The following is a 17,695-nucleotide window of genomic DNA, read 5'->3' as shown; positions in this document are numbered from 1 at the left end:
ATAAACTAGCCCGTATGTTTGTCTGTCTTAATACTACAGAGGGGAAAAGCATGGAAAAAGAAATTATCAGGTTGAAGGAAGAAGACAAACCACCCACTAAACGCTGTGTTTTGAAATAAGCAAAAACCTGTATTAGAGAAAGGGGAAAGGCTGCAAGACCTCAATTTTAGGGAGGGTTGGTTTGGTTTCAAGATTGTCTTAATTAGCAATGCTAGCATATAAGTGGTTCCAAAAGCCACATTGTCACTAGTAAACAAAAAAGATCAGGGCCTAACTCAGGAGAAAACTGGCACAGCATGATTCACTCCCATATGGCTGAACTTTTTTGCTATCCAGAATCAGGGGGCTGCATCCGGACTGCCTATTGGAAGCAGCCTTTAGCCCTACCATGGGAACTAACTGCTGGGAGTCATGCCAGGAGCCCTCCTAAAGAAGACAGCATGACACTGTATGCATTCAGGTCTGGAGACTTGCACCGCTTAGTTTACTGGTACAGGTGCAACCAAGAAGGTTATAACTATATCTTATATCATCGTTATAGGACCATATCCTATGTGTATAATTAGCAAACATTGTGCATAATAATACATGCTGACTGTGTACACATTTGCAAGAGGATATACAACAGAGTTAAATGTCTGCATGTTGTTGAACATGAATTGATGCTAACTCGCTGCACAAATCTAAAAATGTAGTTGACTGACTCTACTGTGGAAAAAAAACCTGGAAGTGCTTGCTTCTGTTTTTATATTTCAATTATGTTTTATGAAAATGCTTAACAAAAAAAATTAAGCAAATCATCCATAGCACCAGAGATGGGACAAGGTGTCATAAGGTTTAGGGTTTTTAAAAATGTATCATTTAATAATGAAATTCAGACCCCACAGTTTGGTCTTTTCTCTTCTCCTGTAATTAAATCCCGTCACAAGTAGTAATGTCAAATGCCCTTTTCAGAGTTATGAATTCAAGAATCTTTTCTTTATTTTGACCCAGCAAATCAAATTATGATCTGTAAGAGAAAACAAAGTTTTGAATATATGTTTTTATTTACTTAAAAATATCTCAATTAATTTGTGTCCTAGTTACTTCTACAGCATATCAAGTCTCTTAGACCCTTTTACCAAAGACTACTGTAGCTGCACAAACACTTTCCAAATGTAATAATGATCAATCCAAGAGCTAGACTCTGTCTCTGACTTATACCCTCAAAAGCCTGTTTCAATTTCAAGATGAACAGTTGTGGTACATTGTGAGATTTCAGTTTTCACCTAATACACATATGCTATAAAGTGGTGGTAACTGTTCTAGTATGGTAAAGAAAAAAAAAAATCTTCCTGGAAGAACAGTAAACTTAATTCTGGTTTGATATCCTCCCAGTCCCCTTCTTGTTTAATTTTTCACAAGGCCTGTTGCTCCAAAAAGCCATGGCTGCTTTCACTGCAAATGCCTTCGAGACTCCCCAAGGGCAGGCATTCCTTGATTCGTTGGAGTCTGGCAGTATCATTTCACCATAGATGTCTTTCCGGGTGACACATTTCAGGATTTCTTGTTTTGGCAGTAATTAATAAATATCTCCAGTATAAACTGTTGGTACAGTTCAATGTAGAACCTTTTTACTGTATATATATTTTTTTTCTTTTTGTCTCAATATTTGAATATATTCTAGCTCCATGTGAGGATAATGATGTGGAGGATGAGCTGGGCACAGAGCCTGCAGACACACAAGGGCAGGCAGGTGAAGAGGGAGACACGGGTGCAGAGCTGGATGACGGTAGGGTACCACCGTGCATCATTTAAACCTCTTATGTGAACAGAATTGTATTGGCAGAAAATACTTTGTATGAGGGTACTTAAACCAGATTTATTTTTAGTGATGTAGGAGTTTGTTTCAAATAGTCAAGAGGGAGCCAGGAGTGAAGGACAAAAAGAAACAGAAAAACCTTAGTGCCATGGGTTGTAGAATAAATTTCTCGTGTCCTCTCACCGTCTGCTAACTAGAGGGCTTGGTCTTGTGTCCGTATTCAGTGCTAATGCTGCTGAATAACAGAAATAGAAGTAAATTTGTGAAAAGTCCACAATATTATTGCAAAAATCTTCCCTTGCTAGTGTAAAATGAACTGCATATGCCAGAAAACATGGAAAAATTTCCCGAAAACTGGTAAGGTATGACTTCAATTATGAATTTACTTATTTGTACTAATAGTCCATCATTTAGTGCTTAAATGACTCTAGTGCACAAAAAAAGGATTGAAACATTTAGGTGTTCAGGTTATGAAAATGATTAGCACCATGTGAATAGAAAGAAAGGATTATGAAAGATTTTTCAATAGCAAACAGATGTCCTGATGGACTTGTATCCAAGATCTCTTGGTTTTTTCCCCTGCCCCATCCGTGATCAGATGACATCCCATCTGATGCAGAAGCAGAGTTTCGCTTACATCAAGGTGGCACAGAAGAGCCAGAACTAAAAGTCTCTGAAGATGAAGATGATGAAGAAGGAGCAGAAGGTGCTTCTTGCAGTGTGACAGAAGGTAATAGCTTTCCCTTCAGTGTTTAAATTATCGTAATTGCATTTGAGATAGTCTATACATTTATTAGATTTAAGAGAAGACAGTGTCTCGGATTTGAATCATCTCACTACTGTCAGTGGCAAGGTATCTGCTTGCATTAACACTTTGAGAAGAATGTTCTGAATCCATTAATTACAGGTTCCTAAAGCGTGAGAACCTGTCTAACTGCTTTTTCTTGTAGAAGTTTTTACGTTAAAAAGCTTGTACCATTTTGGACAGTTAAAAAACTTTTGTCTATGTTCCAGATGTCCAGTCTAGAATTGGTAAAAAGCTGAGAAATTTGTCATTACTTGCTGTGTGTAATGTAAAAAAAATAGAATATTAGCAGTCTCATGTGTTTTTGGAAACATTTTTGCTTTCCCTAGATCCATGCAAGCTATCCATCCCTATCCAGTCATCTAGTGACAGTGTTCTTCCTCTGTCTCCAGTTGATAGTCCTGAAGCAAAACAAGCAGAGGTAAGTAGGGGAATCTTTGAAGTTTTCTACTTACTACCTGTATTTCAACAGAAGAGCTTGTTGGATAAACTAATGAGGACTGACAGCAATGGGCTTTCCTCCTTTTCTGTCTCTATAATTTATGTTGATCTTCTTGAAATCTGACTTCATTTAGACTTAAAAAAAATGTACTATCTTTCTTTCCTGTCTTCAGAGTGTAGTGGCTCTGTCACAATCACACAAGTTCCCATCACAAAGCCCCCAAAAGAATTATATAGGATATTTTAATTTCAATGTGCAGTTAACGAGATATATATAATGCACAAGGGGAGCCATAAATAAGGTGTTTCCTGTTTATCCTGGTTTGGCTATCTTTTCTGTACCAAAAGCAGATTCTGTACAGTTGCAATTAAAAATTATATTTGTATTATGTAGTAGTAACCAAAGCAGTGCTTATTTATTCCAGAGTAACAACATAGTTCAGCTTAAGGAAGTAAGACATGTCAATAATGTACTGTCATGTTGTTAACCCTGGAGTCAGCATGCAAGCATACTGTGGTGTTTCCAGCTACTGGTGTGTAAGAGCAGGAAGTACATGACCCTTAAAATGTTCAAGACAAATTTTTCCCTTCCAAGTGTTTGTTTTTAAGGAATTACTAAAAGATTAGACTTTACCCTAGAGAGTTTTGTCATAAACCAGTTTACTTTTACAATGGACACATTATGGGATAAGGCTGGTTTGCTGACAGGAATTGCTGACAATATTCACTTTCTATTAAAATTAAAGGGGTTTTTTTTCAGGACCATCTAATGATTGTTAGACATAGTTATTGTTTATATCAGGACAGCGCCTAAATGTATTACTCAAGACCTGGGTGTTTAATATGTGTCATACAAGCACACGGATAGAGAGGTTCATGCTCTAATGGTCGTGTGTCAGTTAAACCAAACTGTCTGCATTCAAAAGAAAGCTGGTGTAAAAGATGTTATTGGAAAGAATAATACCAGAACTCAATAAGAGGAGTCCACTGCCAAAGGGTTAAATTGTAAAACAACAAATTGTGCTACTGAGTAATATGGCAGTCTGGATGTAGGAAATGAAAACCAAGACTTCTCACACCATTAAGGGTCAAGGGAATTGCAGCCTAATTTACCTTAGCAGAGAAAGCACCCCTTGCTTTAAGAAAACATTACAGCAGATGCTAGCCAACAGCCAGTGCTGTATTGATGAGAGCTGGAGAGAATTGCATCAAATCTGTCTGAGATAAGGGACCACCACAATACACAGAGTTAGAGATTCGAAGGGAGAGCAGGAGAAGATAGAAACGGATTTCTGGAATTTAGTTTAGTGTTTTTTCTTCCAAAAACTAAATTTGCCTTGTTGTCATCTACAAAGGACGGTTTATACAATGGGGCAATTATACATTTGTGTAATTTTATACAATTATAAAATGAAGCATACCTGATGAGAAATCCTAAGTGATGTTCCAGGCCTGCGATGGGGATACCACATGTGGGTTTTTTCATATTTTGATATGAAATCATTTCAATCATATCATAAGGATGGTTTCCTTATTGCTAACTTTGTTAAAAGCAAAAAAAATGAAGCAGTATTCTAATGTGCCCAGTGACTATTAATATTTCCCTTTTTCATTTTTTGTAGGATGTAAAAGATCCCCTTGCTGAAGTATCCCGTGCAATAAAATCTCCAGAGGCACGCTTTTTTCCTGAGCCTTTCATTCTTGAAGAAGGACCAAAGGATGAAATTCCCAAAGACAGGAAAGTTAAGAGCCCTTTGGTGCCACCATCTCCAGTGTTATCCCAGCCGGTTGCATCACCAGAAGCCATTGTACCTACATCTCTAGCAGAGTCTCATCCAGCAGCACCAACATTGGCATCATCCCCGACATCTGCTCAAATGCCTATCTGTTCCCAACCTTTGCCTTCTGCTGAAACATCCATTCCATCCCCAGTGGAGCCTCCAGTATGTTTCCAACCTGTCCCAGCCTTAACGTCTACTCCTTTAGCCAAACTGGTCCTTAGGGGCCAGGATAGTGGGGTGGAAAAACTGGGGAGCCCTACTACTGCAGAAGAAGCCCTGAAACGGAGTAACCTTGTAGAAGAGTTCTGGATGAAGAGTGCTGAAATCCGGAGGAGCTTAGGGCTCACCCCAGTAGACAGAAACAAACGCCCAGAGACGAACTTTACTGTATCTGCCCTTGAGACAACTCCTCTGAAGACTTTTAATAGCGATAATATTTCAGGGGATGAAAGGATCCATCTTGTGAAACCCCAGCCTGCCCCAAGAAGACAGGGACTGTCCAAGTTAGAAAACGAGCAGATTTCTCTTCTCACTCCAAAATCTCCATCAGAAAAAGAGCTAAAGAGTTCCAGTGAAGTAAGGAGAGATGTATCCAGCAGTTCTGGACTTGGTCTTCAGGAGAGCTCATCTAACATGAGAACTATGGCTAGCCAGAGCTTCAACACTTCTGACTCTACCATGCTTACTCCTCCATCAAGTCCGCCACCACCACCTCCTCAGGGTGAAGAACCAGCCACTTTGCGTAGAAAGAGGCATCAAGCAGTCTGGCAGAATGAGGTTGAAGCCAGGTCACCTCCAACACCAGCATCAACACCTCCTGCTCCCCCACGCCATGAGCCGACCTCTGCTGCCAAAGAGTCAACCCAGGCCAAAAAAGATGACGTTCGGAAGTCTTTTGCAGAGAGTGTGGATGAGATTCCATTTGCTGATGATGTAGAAGACACATATGATGACAGGGCAGAGGACTCAAGCCTTCATGAGAAGTTCTTTACTCCTCCTACCAGTAGGCCAAGGCCAGAGAAACCACTTCTTTTGCCCTTGGTCAAAGAAAATGGTGGTCCACCCTCAATGGAAGGAGGGGTTAATCAAAAGAAGAGAGCATTGCCTGAAATTTCTGTGGAGGCCAAGGAGCTTGCTGAAGAAAGAATGAGAGCCAGAGAGAAGTCTGTCAAGAGCCAAGCACTGCGCGATGCCATGGCTAAACAGTTGTGTAAGATGAAAGATATGGAGATGGCTACATCTGCTGCCGCTGGGGCCACAAGGGCACAAAAGGCATCTTCTATGCCCTTGAAGACCAAAGAGTTGTTTTATGACTCTCCAAAGCATCTGGCCTTGAAAACAGGAGAGGGATCCACACGAAAGCATGATGCTGCTAGTGAGAAGTTCTCCACTCCTGCTGCTGATGTGGCTGGACCTGAAGGGTCTGTCACCTCTTCAGAAGGCTCCAGTGGGAAGAGTAAGAAAAGAACTTCTCTGTTCTCCCCTCGTAAGAACAAAAAGGAAAAGAAATCCAAAAATGACAGCAGGCTTTCTGACAAATCTAGTGGTGGGACAGAGGAAGCAACAAAGCATAGGTCGTTATGGAAGTCTGTTTTCTCTGGGTATAAGAAAGACAAGAAGAAAAAGACTGATGACAAATCCTGCCCAAGTACTCCCTCAAGTGGTGCCACTGTGGATTCTGGCAAGCACAAAGCTTCTCCGTTGGTTACAGCTGCAGGTATAATAGATATGTGCCTCTGCACCGTATACTTTTCCTACAGCTAGGTATCCTTGAAAGTAAGTTTGCCTTACTTTGTCATTCAGCTACTGTGCTGAATGACAGGGCCCCCCGGTGTCAAATGGGCAGATCAAAATAAGTGCTAGCAACTAGAATTGTATATTTGCGTATTGACAGAATTAGTTGATATGCCACTGAAAAAAATGGATCCTTAAATAAAAGCTTCACTCTCGATATGTACAAGGCACATCTGTTTTCTGCCTGACTGATTTGAGAAATAAGCACTGTTTGTTGGAATCAGTTGTTTCTGACATTTCATCTCTATTTTAAATCTGATCCTCATCTTTTCCTTGGGTGGTCTGTTCTCTTTCTTTCAACCTGGCTCCATGGATGCTGAAGACTGCAGAGATGCAGTTACTCCTCTTGTTCTCAGCGATCTGGCAACTGATCTATGAAGTGAGGATTCTGTGGCCTCGTGTAAATCTCTCACATGCCATCAGGTGCAGGTGGAGGTGTTTAATGGCAACTTGTGATACAGTAAATAAGTTAGCCATAAATGTGATCGAAAGCAGACGTGTTACATTTCTCTGGCCTTGTACAAATAGCCAAAATAGTGCCAGCTGCTGTCATCCAAGTGCTGTATCTATCGTAAGAGCATTGATACAGTACAAAGGGAGAATCATGACCATTATTTTTAACAGCGTTTACAGGAAGCGATGCTCTCTTAGAATGAAGCGTCTAACTAATATTGATCATTTTGTGGAGCAGTGCTTCTCTGATCACTCTGTAATCCCAGGCGAAGCAACTGAGACTGGCATAAAAGGACTAAGTATTTTTGAAGCTCAATCAAACAACTTATCAACTGAGTTCTGAAACGTTTACAGAAAGAATAGTTACCACTTCTCTAACTTCCCCTTTTTATTCCCGGCTTCTCAGATTTGCAGCTCCGTCAACACCTGAGTTTCTCAGAGGACTCCGACCTCTCCAGTGACGATATTCTGGAACGCTCCTCACAGAAATCCAAGCGAGAGGTAGGCAGATGGGAAATGCATTTTAGTTGAATCTGGCATTGTGCAGATCACAGGCTCAGAGAACCACATCAGAAACTTGGATGATTAATTTTGTTGTTCTTACTGTTTCTTCCATGGAACAGGCTTTCCTGTAAGTTGGCTGACTGTTCTGCCTAAAATAAGTTGGTTTCACTTGGCTTCACAATTGCAAGCTACTCCCCACTGTTATTATATGAAGGATCTGTTGTCTTACTGTGACTTTACCTTACAACGAATATGACAGTCAGAATAGTGAATTTTGTCCCTGTTGTGAGCATGCCAATGATCTACAGAAAACAGACATTTAATGTCAGAAGAGTAAATTTCACTGTCTCTAATGTTATTGCAAAAAGATAACAATGAGATAGTTCTCACTTTTTGTAAGGGTCCAATTTTAGGATATTGTTTTACCAGCCTCTTTGATAGTTTGAAGTGGTAGAATTCCAAGCAAACTACAGACAGGAATGTACTTTTGCATACATCAAGAACATAGTCAAGACAGATCATCAACTAAGAGGTAAGCTACAGGCTGCATTTTGCAACTCATGCAGGTTTGCTTATTTTTCCTGGGAGAAGAGAATGTGTACAGTCTGAATTAGCACCTTCTCTTTTTGGAGAAAAGAGGAGCCATCAGCTGTTTCTTCCATTTTGACCCTGTTTTCTTTGAGGACTTAGAATCATAGGATCATTTAGGTAGGAAAAGACCTATAAGATCATTGAGTCCATTGCTGAGTATTTGCATATGTCTGTGTGTGTAGATAACAACTGTGAAGCTGAAATACATAGTAGTGAGCCCCTATGAAATGCCAGTGTACAGGGGTTGGTCTTAGCCTGGTGTTCTCATTCCAGTGTGGTCTGGTATGAGCTCCGCTTCTTCTGAGAGAGCTGTTTCTTGTTCCTGACCAACCTTTCCTAGCTAGTGCTGTAATGTCATATTGTAAGACATATCAACGGCTTTCTAGCCAAAATAGTTTAACTTTAAATGGTGCTTTGAGGAAGTTACTGAGGAGGAAAGAGGAGACATCAGTGGGTCTCCATAAAAGCCCAGAGAGAAAAATACATTTAGTTTATTTGCACATATTTATATTCGGAAAATACATGGTGCCAAAGCTAGTAGCTTTTAAACTATTTATTTCAATTTTAGGATGGCACTATTAATGCAAAAATAAGTGAAAAATGTAAGGAACCGCTCAATCATAGTAATGGGGAAGAGCCCTTCTTTCATTCCTGAGAGCTTCTGAGCTCTGCTAGACAGAGTTTGCAAGGTTTGGAGGAATAAGTAGAGATTTCATTGACCCCACAGAACACTAAGGCCCTTCTGGTACTGAAGAATGAAAAATGTGTTCCCCCTGTTCCTTCCTGGTGGTGCCTGGTTCACATGTTAAAAAAACTCAGGAAGAAGAGAGCATCTGAGAGGGTAGTGTCACAGACACAGTGGTCTGTGCCTCCTGTCTCAAACCTGTCATCCAGTGTGCGCAAATCAGTCTCAAATGGCAGGATCTAGATGATACTTAGCTCAGATGGCAAAGGTATGGAAGTACTGCAAATTGAAGTGTCATAGGAAATGCTTTCTATGTATATATAGTGGAATGAATTAGAATAACTTATGAATTTAAGGCTGGTGGAAGGAGTTGATGAAGTAAGTGGGGATTTTCTGTATTTACTTATCTCTCCTCTAATCTCTCTCCCTAGTTGATCTAGATCTCTTCTAAGAGGAAGATTATTTTGTTTTTATTTTATTCTCTTTTTTCTCTCCCCCTTGCATTCCTCCTTGCATGCCCTCAAGGCGTTTCATGAGAAATTCTGCATTTTCCAAGAGATGCAGAAGAATGAGGTACCTGTGGCTAGCAGAGGACAGATATGCAATACAGGGGGTTCAGATAAGAGTTACAGAGTTACTGTTCTGCCTTGTAAGCTCCTTCAGGAGGAAGCAGGGCTTCAGTAAGGTCCATGCTTGTTTTCAGACTTCGGCATGCCTTAATGGTCACTTTTTTTTCTGTGCTGAACTACTTTGATTTAAAATGGCTTTTGCAGAAAAAAAGATCTCATCACTAAGCATGGGAGGGGATAGGTGACAGTGGCAGATGCCTGGAATCCTAATACTGAAAATATCTCACCAGCTCTGCCAAGGGTATGGTGGTGATGTCTCATTTTCTCCCATTTGCTGTTGCTGAAGTTACATTAAGAATTTCTTTGCTCAGCATCTGCCTATTTCACTATATGAATAGTTGTGAGAATGAATTTATTTAGAGGAAACAAATCTGAGAACTCCACTTACCTAGTTTTATTGCATCCTGCCCAAGGATGTAGAATGTAGTACCTGCAAACACTGGAATGCCTTGCTGTCAAAAGAAATGTAACTGAACTTCAAGACTGACAAAACTCGGTTTCTACTGATTTGGGGTGGGGCTTATATTTTTTAAGTTACAAACTGCCTGCTACTTCTTACGGGTAAGAGTTGACTTCCTGTGTGCCACATAACTTTTATGTGAACCCCTTCTCTAAATCGAAATTCTGCTTGTGCTGCTTTTTTGGTAATTGTAGTGAGCTTGCTTCCCAGACAGCTTGCTCTCTTTAGCCTGTTCTTTGTGATCAGCAGTGAATTAATTCAGTGTTGTTTAATGAAGTGTCTTTCAAGAGAAGCATCTTGTAAAGAATTCCTAATGTAAATGCCCTGTGGGTCTCGTGTTTATAGGTGTGTGTCATTGTGTGTGTGTTTGTCGCTGTTCCTGTACAATTGTGGTATTGTGATCAGATGTGTGTTTTACTACTGCAGGTAGCTTGCTCTTTACTGAAGTTTGCATACATGCTGAAGTTGTTCTATGGCTTTTCATTTGTGACTGTTCTTAGTTAACTGAACGTGAAAATGCAAAATGCTGGCTGTTTGCCCAGAATGGCACAATGACCTCTGTACTTCATGACACAAGGGAAATTTACCTGTCTTATAAACCCTAAGTAGTTTACTTGCCTTATTTTCAGGTACAAGGTAATGTAGAATGTCCTTGGATAGAGAAGATAGTGATTTTTCTCCTCCTTTTCTCCTCCTTTTCTCCTCCTTTTCTCCTCCTTTTCTCCTCCTTTTCTCCTCCTTTTCTCCTCCTTTTCTCCTCCTTTTCTCCTCCTTTTCTCCTCCTCCTCATAATTTTAGATCCTCATGCTCTCTGGAGGCTCTCTTTTTAGACAAGGAGATTCCATTACTGTAGGACACATAACCTGCTCTGAGCCCATCTGATGTTTCTCCTGTCAGAAAGCAGTGAGGAAGATTTATGATGTTAGTTAAATGCAAATGATCATTTCTATGAAGTAGAGGTAATTTAAAGCCATGAAATAAACACAACTCCTAGGAGAGGTTGTAAATCAGATTGTAAATGGAGAGTTGTGTGACAGAGTAATATATGGCTGGATGAGCTGGTTCAGACCAAACATGCCCCAGCATAAGCCATTATTCCAAATCCTAAGCCAAAATTTGTGTATGTGTATGTACACGTACTTGCTCAGTGGACATTAAACTCATAGGTAGAAAAAGGCCAAATAATTCCTCTAGTAAAAGTTATTTGCAAGTTGACTGTATCTTCAAAGAGGCTGCCAAAGCTAATTGCCTTCAGGAGAGTGCTAGAAACTTGATTTTGCAGACAGAAGTTCCATTGTGCTTCATCAGTCTGGGTCACGTTCAGCATTTGCACAATTTTATGTTTCATTTAAAAACAGCTTTGTTTTATTACTGTGCATCTGTTTTCAATGTTGAACTGATTTTGCTTCATTTTGTACGTTTTTTTTATTTTTTTTTCCTTTACCATTCCCCCTTTAAAGTCGATTTATGTACCACACGCCTTGGCATTCAAGAGATCATATTCGTCAAAGGTAGTGTCTCCATTCCCACTAGTTGGCCATTGTTGCATTGCATGTCCCTATATTAACCCATTGAATCCATAGCTACCCATCACATGTGCACTAACATCACAAACATTGACTGTGCATGCGTGAGATGTTAGCAGATGTGGGCAGCAAATTCTTTGTAGAGGTTGTCTACCAAAAATGCATTAAGCTCTGAATTGTCTGTCTAGTTAGAATGCATGCAATTATCAGTGCACAGCAGTGCACCGCTGTACAGAGTGATGTGGATGATCTTTGAGCTTCAGAACAAATTGGTTTGCAAGGTGATTAAATATATATGTGTATTCTTTTTTTAATACTTAGAATATGAGTTCAAGTGAATCATCACACTTTAATCAGCATCCTTCAAAATTGTTGAGTTCACTGAAATCTTAGTGGAACTCTGTATCAAGCTAAAATCAAGACAGAAATTGCATTTCTATTTCAGGAATGTTGCTGCTTTCTGAAATTCTTATTGCCCTGTCTTCACAGTCACAACAGTGTTACATGGGATAGGAAAGTCACACCCTCTATCACTTTACGTTCTGGTTCGGGTATCATTGTGGATTTTGTGTTTTAAAAAAAAGAGTAAAGTGTTAACTTCTTGGAGCTTTAACGATGGTGCTTGCTAACCACCTATCTGAGGGATTTTTAATAGGGCTGTGATCCTACCTTAAACTCTATTCACTGAGAACAATAAACCAGAGGTAAACTGACCAATGCGGCAGTACAATAACTAGATAAAGCAAATTTCAGGGTGGTCTGTCTTAACGTTTTGTCCTTAAAGTTGACTGTCCATGGAGAAGATATCTTTTCAGAAGTGGAAGACATCTGTTTACAGCTGTCCCTTAAAGCTTACATACATGTATGTGGGAAAGGAGTTCCTTTCTTCACTGTAGTTCACTTAATGCCATTGGGAAGTTTCTTTGACGCTCTTAAAAGTCTATGAGAGGAAGCCCTCCTAGACTGCAACACAACGAGCTAGTATACCTGATAGGATACTAAACTCCATTTCAGTAATGTTAAAAAGACCTACTTATTTTTAAACTAGTTTCACTGAGAGAAAAGAAGGAGGAAATACCTTTCTATTTCTATAAACATAGTCTTTCTCCTTTTGGATGGCTTCTGGTGTTGTAATATTCTAGTTTTAGTTTAGGGGTTGTTTGCTCTGTTTTACACCAGCCGGTTTTGTGGGGTTGCTCTTGAGATGGGATTTCCCATCTCACACCAGAATGTCATTCTACTTTCAAATATCTTTTTGCCTTCTTGATTCATGGAAAAGTTGCACAAATTTACATAGGTAGTCATTACCAGTTATACCAGTATAACTCCCAACTATGGATATTCTTGCTCCAGAATAAAATAGGGAGAGGGGAATACCAATACAACTGCACTAGTCTATAATAATTTCTTAGCTTATAGTGCTGTAACTGTTCATGTAGACATGCCTTTACCCTCTTTTAAAATGAAATCAAGGTGACCCCGCTATATGGTACTCATTGATTTAACTAAATCCATTTGGCTAAATCTATTAAGAAATAGAATAAAAATTGATTTGATCTTTGGGGAGAGGTTTCATATAGCAGTGGAAGATGGGGTGGGATATTATATAAAATCACGGTTTTGCAGTTGGCTTATATGCTTCTTCACTCCTGATTTGACCCTGAAATTGTTGCTCACTGCACTATGAACACCTTTGCCTACAGAAGCTTGACTTTTGACACAGCCATGGCAAAGACAGAACACCTCCCTTCTGAGATTTTGGAAGAGAAAATGGTCATCCCTCCCCCCACACCTCTGAGAATGCAAATAAAATCTGCCCCTGTTTTTCCTTCCTTCAGAGAGCCTACACAGAAGAGGAACTGAATGCCAAGCTGACCCGGCGAGTACAGAAAGCTGCCCGTAGACAAGCCAAGCAAGAGGAGCTAAAGAGGTTACACAGAGCTCAGGTAGTGTCTCACAATCTTCTTGTCATGGCAGACAGTTAGCTCTATGTGAAAGCACCATGATCCTGACATTCCTCTGAGTATGTCAGAAGAGGATCCAGAGACAGAACTCTCCTCTATTTCTACATGATTGTCCCTGCTCCTACTCCCTCTTTCAAATTTGATATCATGTCACAGACATGGGAAGAATGGCTGAAACTTATCATGATAGTTTTACAGTGAGAAAAATAATGACAATAACACCTTTCTGGAGATGAGTGAAGCATCATGCACTGAATGGAACAGTGATAGTAAGATAATACCTGATGAAGCTGCACCTATTATTGCTTTGCTAGATTATGCTGCTGGTTGAAGTGTTACCAAATTAACCTTTAATTACTAGAGGGTCTGTTGGAAATCTGCTGGCATCATCTATAGGTGATGGGATTTGTTTAAAACTCGAGGTAGGTGCTCAGCTGACTGAATAGCATCACCTTTCACTTCAGCGTTTAGGAAGGTGATTGGAGTTGTAGCAAATAAGTGAGTATCAAGGTGTTTGCAAAATTAAGGGATAGGATGCAAGGGTGTGGGGAGGATGTTGTCACTGGAGGGACTGTGATGATAGCTTTTGAAGCAGTATATTGTTGAATACAAATATTTGTTTATGAAAAGGCTGGTTTGACTGAAGTCACTTAGTGCTGGGTGAGTGCTGCAGACAGAGCAGGAGAATTGCTGTTGGTGAGGTTCTACTCTATTCTTCTCTGAACAGATCATCCAGCGGCAGCTTGAACAAGTGGAAGAGAAGCAGAGGCAACTCGAGGAGAGAGGGGTTGCTGTGGAGAAGGCCCTTCGGGGAGAAGCAGGTATCCATCAGAACTTGGTTTGCTTTTTAATGGTTTTTTTTTTATCAAGTGCTTGTGCAGTAGTCCGTAGCTGCTTGGATTTTAAAGGCAATTGGACCATTGTAGCCTAGAGATAGACTCCAAAGTGAATCCATTCTCCCTTTTCTACTATCTTTTTGAGGCCTTATTTTTCCTGTGCTGCTTCTAATTCTGGGACTCCCCTATTGGCAGAGACTTAGTTTGCTTCTCTTTGCCTGAGGCTTAGGAGGTAATTCTCCAACTATTAATAATAGCTGTCTGACTGTTTCTGCATATTACTGGATATTACAGCTAGAAAATTGCAGGCGTTTCCTAACTGCAATTCACATAAAGCTGTCACAGTAAGAGAGAACCCTGTTTGTATGTTAAGGAAGTAATTGTGAAATTGTGTGTGCTTTCTCTATTGTGTTGGATTATCAAGGTAGTGTCCTTACAAGGGACCATCACAGAACATCTTCCTCACTGCACAGCCCAGCACACTGGCTACTTCTGGCAAAGTTGTGCAGAACAGAAATGCACACGTGTACTGAAAGGTATCCATGTCAAGCTGTTAAAGGAATGTTATATGTACTTGAAATTAAATTAAATGAGTATCATCTGATCTGGCAAGCATATGAGTGGAGGAGTGCTTGGTTCAGATAACACTGATAGTAGTATAACAATTTGGAAAAAAGAATCCTTAATTGCAAGGAGTCAAATATCCAACAGGCAAATGCAGTGTGCGTACACCTGACAGGCCCAGGATTATGTACCTGATTACAAGGGTCAGAGATCAGAAATGGTAATAGTGGAACAAGTGTTTGGAAAATGTTTTGGCTTGTTGCTTGGATTGAAGAGCCACCGCTATGCCTGTGAAGATGGGACTTGATTAAGCAGTGAAGGTTCACCAGAGGAAAAGTCTGTTGTGACTTCCCGCCAATTACTGCTCATCCAGGATTAGGTATGTTTGATGCTCCATAAGGGTGTGCCAAAGCAGCAGGACTGAGTGGTTACCTAAAGCAAATAGGTACTACGAGTGTGGAGAACAATCTTGAGGACTTCAATGGTTTTGTGATCTGACTGGCTTTTTCATTTGTGGGTTCAAAAAAATAGCCTTGTGCAAAAACTCTTTCTTTGTGGTGGTGCCTCCTTCCTTATGCTGTGTATTTCTGTGTAGCCCCACTCTGTTCTCTGGCCTGCCAGTTACTGCACTTACTAAAACCACCTCTCTTATCTCTTAATTGTTATTTTCCTTATTCTTCTTTTCATCTGGAAGTCTGTCTTGATTACTCAGCTGCTAAATGACTTTCACATAAGACATGTCAGCACAAGTGGGAAATCTTAGCAGCTGAGAGAACGTTCTTCATGATAGAATGCTCTCTCATTGAAAAATGATAGAAGAATGCCTAAAAAATGTTCAGAGAGGGCAGAATATGACCAAGAGTAAGAATTGCTATTTTATATGGAAGACTGCAGAATTAAACCCTTGTATAACTAACTTCTCACTCTCAGCTCTCCCAAAATGGAAGCAGTCTCAGATGAGCTTGTGTATTTGTGAATTTCCTAGCAGAATTACGAAACTGTAGGTCACTCTTTGCAAAATGAATCTCTTTTATTCAGGAAGTCTCTAAGGTATGCTTTGCTCTTGCAACATGTTTCTATCAACAGATTATACATTATGGTTACAGAAGCTTAGCTCTGTCATAAAGAATTCACCAGCCTCAACTCTTCCAGTTATTTCAGGGGATTAACAAGAAACACATTTGGGGGGGGGGGAGAGGAGGAGAGCATGTTCTAACCTGTGTTGACTAAAACACAAGATTATAAATTAATTCCATGCTTCACCTCTCTAGCCACTCTTGCATGGACATTTTACATATGTTTGCAATAAAATAACTGAATTTCTTCTTTTTAAAGTCTGCGGCATCCCATTCCATAAATACAGTTAATTTCTGCCTCCAATAACCATTAATTATTCAGGAGGGCGGTATAATTTTTTTGTCATCTGCATTGCCTAAGATACTGACCTACCAGTGACCACTGCATTCAGCAAGTACCATTGTGTAAAGGAGTGGAGTCATGCTCTTGTCTCTGATCGGTCCCTCCCCTAATGAAACCATGTAAACAAAAAAGGGAACGGCATTGTATGAAGTGGTGGTGTCATCTGAAGAAAAAATCTCTTTTCTTTTAATAAGCTTGTACAAGGAGAAGAACTGGGGAAGGGTGGGAGGTATGCCTTCTGTGCACATACTCTGTCCACATAAATAGAGGAGGATTGCAATGCAGGATCAAAGTAATGGCTGTCCCACAGACAGCAACCAGTATTAACTGCTTTAGGAGAACATATTAGGCTCTGTAATGAGTTGGTTATTCAGCTTCCCTCTCTGTAGGGAAAGAACAAATCACTCACTGACTTAGGCATTTAAATATGAGGTTTTAGATAGTATTAGTAGTAGTTTCCTACTACTAGATACTTGAAAATCCTGACAGAAGAAACAGAATTCTGTATTTTGTAATGATTCTTTTCTTTTTCTATTGTAGAAAAAGATAGACAAGACCATCTGAACTACTTCTCTATGTCATTTATCATCTTTTAGCATGTTGCCTGTTAGTCATCCTTTCTGTCTGTGAAGAATTTCAAATTTTGCCTTTGTAGAGGTCTTCCATTAACTGTAATTCCTCAGATCTCTGACCTCTGGACCTCTTTTCATTTTTAGAAAAAAGTATTTTTCAGTTGGACTGGTAAGAACAAAAAACAGTACTATAGGTAAGAATTTGTTTACTTAGAATACTTTTGCTTCTATTTTCCATCCATTTTGCATCATCCTTAATATGTTCTTGCCAAGTGACTTATACTGAGAAGACTGTCAATAAATTCTTCACAGTGATGTCCTGCTGTCTTCCTGCGAGATTACAGTTAATTTAGATCCTAGCAATAGGTACAGACAGCTCAATACTCTTTCCAGGAATTTCACTCATTATCTGATAGTCGTCAAGTTGGAATATTTATATGCTGATACTAGCTATTCAACTAATAAGACTCAGAAACATTTTGGAGGTCATTGTCAACTTTAATTTTGACAAAATAATTGCACCTTCTTGGCTACCTCCTTGTCTTTTCCTTTTTTAAATTGGCTCAGCCTCAGGCAAGGTGCAGTTGGTCTTTTATTCTTTTCAAAGCTGAATGCTCAATCTAACATTTAGTTTCTGATTCAGAAAATTATCTTACACCCTGTGATTATTTAATTGCCTTAATATCTGTGACTATCTTTGAAAATCTCAGCCTTTGATAGTCACATTCATAGCAAGAATGAATGACTTGGAATGTAAGCTCTATTTCAAGTGATAATGTAATTTCAGGTGGCAAGTTTGTCAGATACAGGTGGTCTAAGCTTTTGTCATCCCTTTTTTTCCTTCCCACCTCCCCCGCTTTCTTTTGCATC

The 17,695-nt window shown here is 39.8% G+C and overlaps 1 protein-coding gene across 1 annotated transcript in view; it reads left to right on the top strand.

Annotated features, from left to right (window-relative positions):
- MICAL3 (microtubule associated monooxygenase, calponin and LIM domain containing 3) overlaps window positions 1-17,695 on the top strand; it is a 165,887-nt gene that overhangs the window by 128,129 nt on the left and 20,063 nt on the right. Inside the window, exons 29-36 of the mRNA XM_072873982.1 lie at window positions 1,667-1,771; window positions 2,400-2,531; window positions 2,936-3,027; window positions 4,670-6,545; window positions 7,482-7,576; window positions 11,405-11,455; window positions 13,309-13,416; window positions 14,162-14,255. Coding sequence (XP_072730083.1) covers window positions 1,667-1,771; window positions 2,400-2,531; window positions 2,936-3,027; window positions 4,670-6,545; window positions 7,482-7,576; window positions 11,405-11,455; window positions 13,309-13,416; window positions 14,162-14,255 — 2,553 coding nt within the window. The remainder of the gene's footprint in view (window positions 1-1,666; window positions 1,772-2,399; window positions 2,532-2,935; window positions 3,028-4,669; window positions 6,546-7,481; window positions 7,577-11,404; window positions 11,456-13,308; window positions 13,417-14,161; window positions 14,256-17,695) is intronic.

The sequence above is a fragment of the Ciconia boyciana genome, chromosome 1 (genome assembly GCF_034638445.1).
Source record: "Ciconia boyciana chromosome 1, ASM3463844v1, whole genome shotgun sequence".
Lineage (NCBI taxonomy): Eukaryota > Metazoa > Chordata > Aves > Ciconiiformes > Ciconiidae > Ciconia > Ciconia boyciana.
Note: the sequence above shows the minus strand (reverse complement) of the source record. Positions and strands in the feature narration are given on the sequence as shown.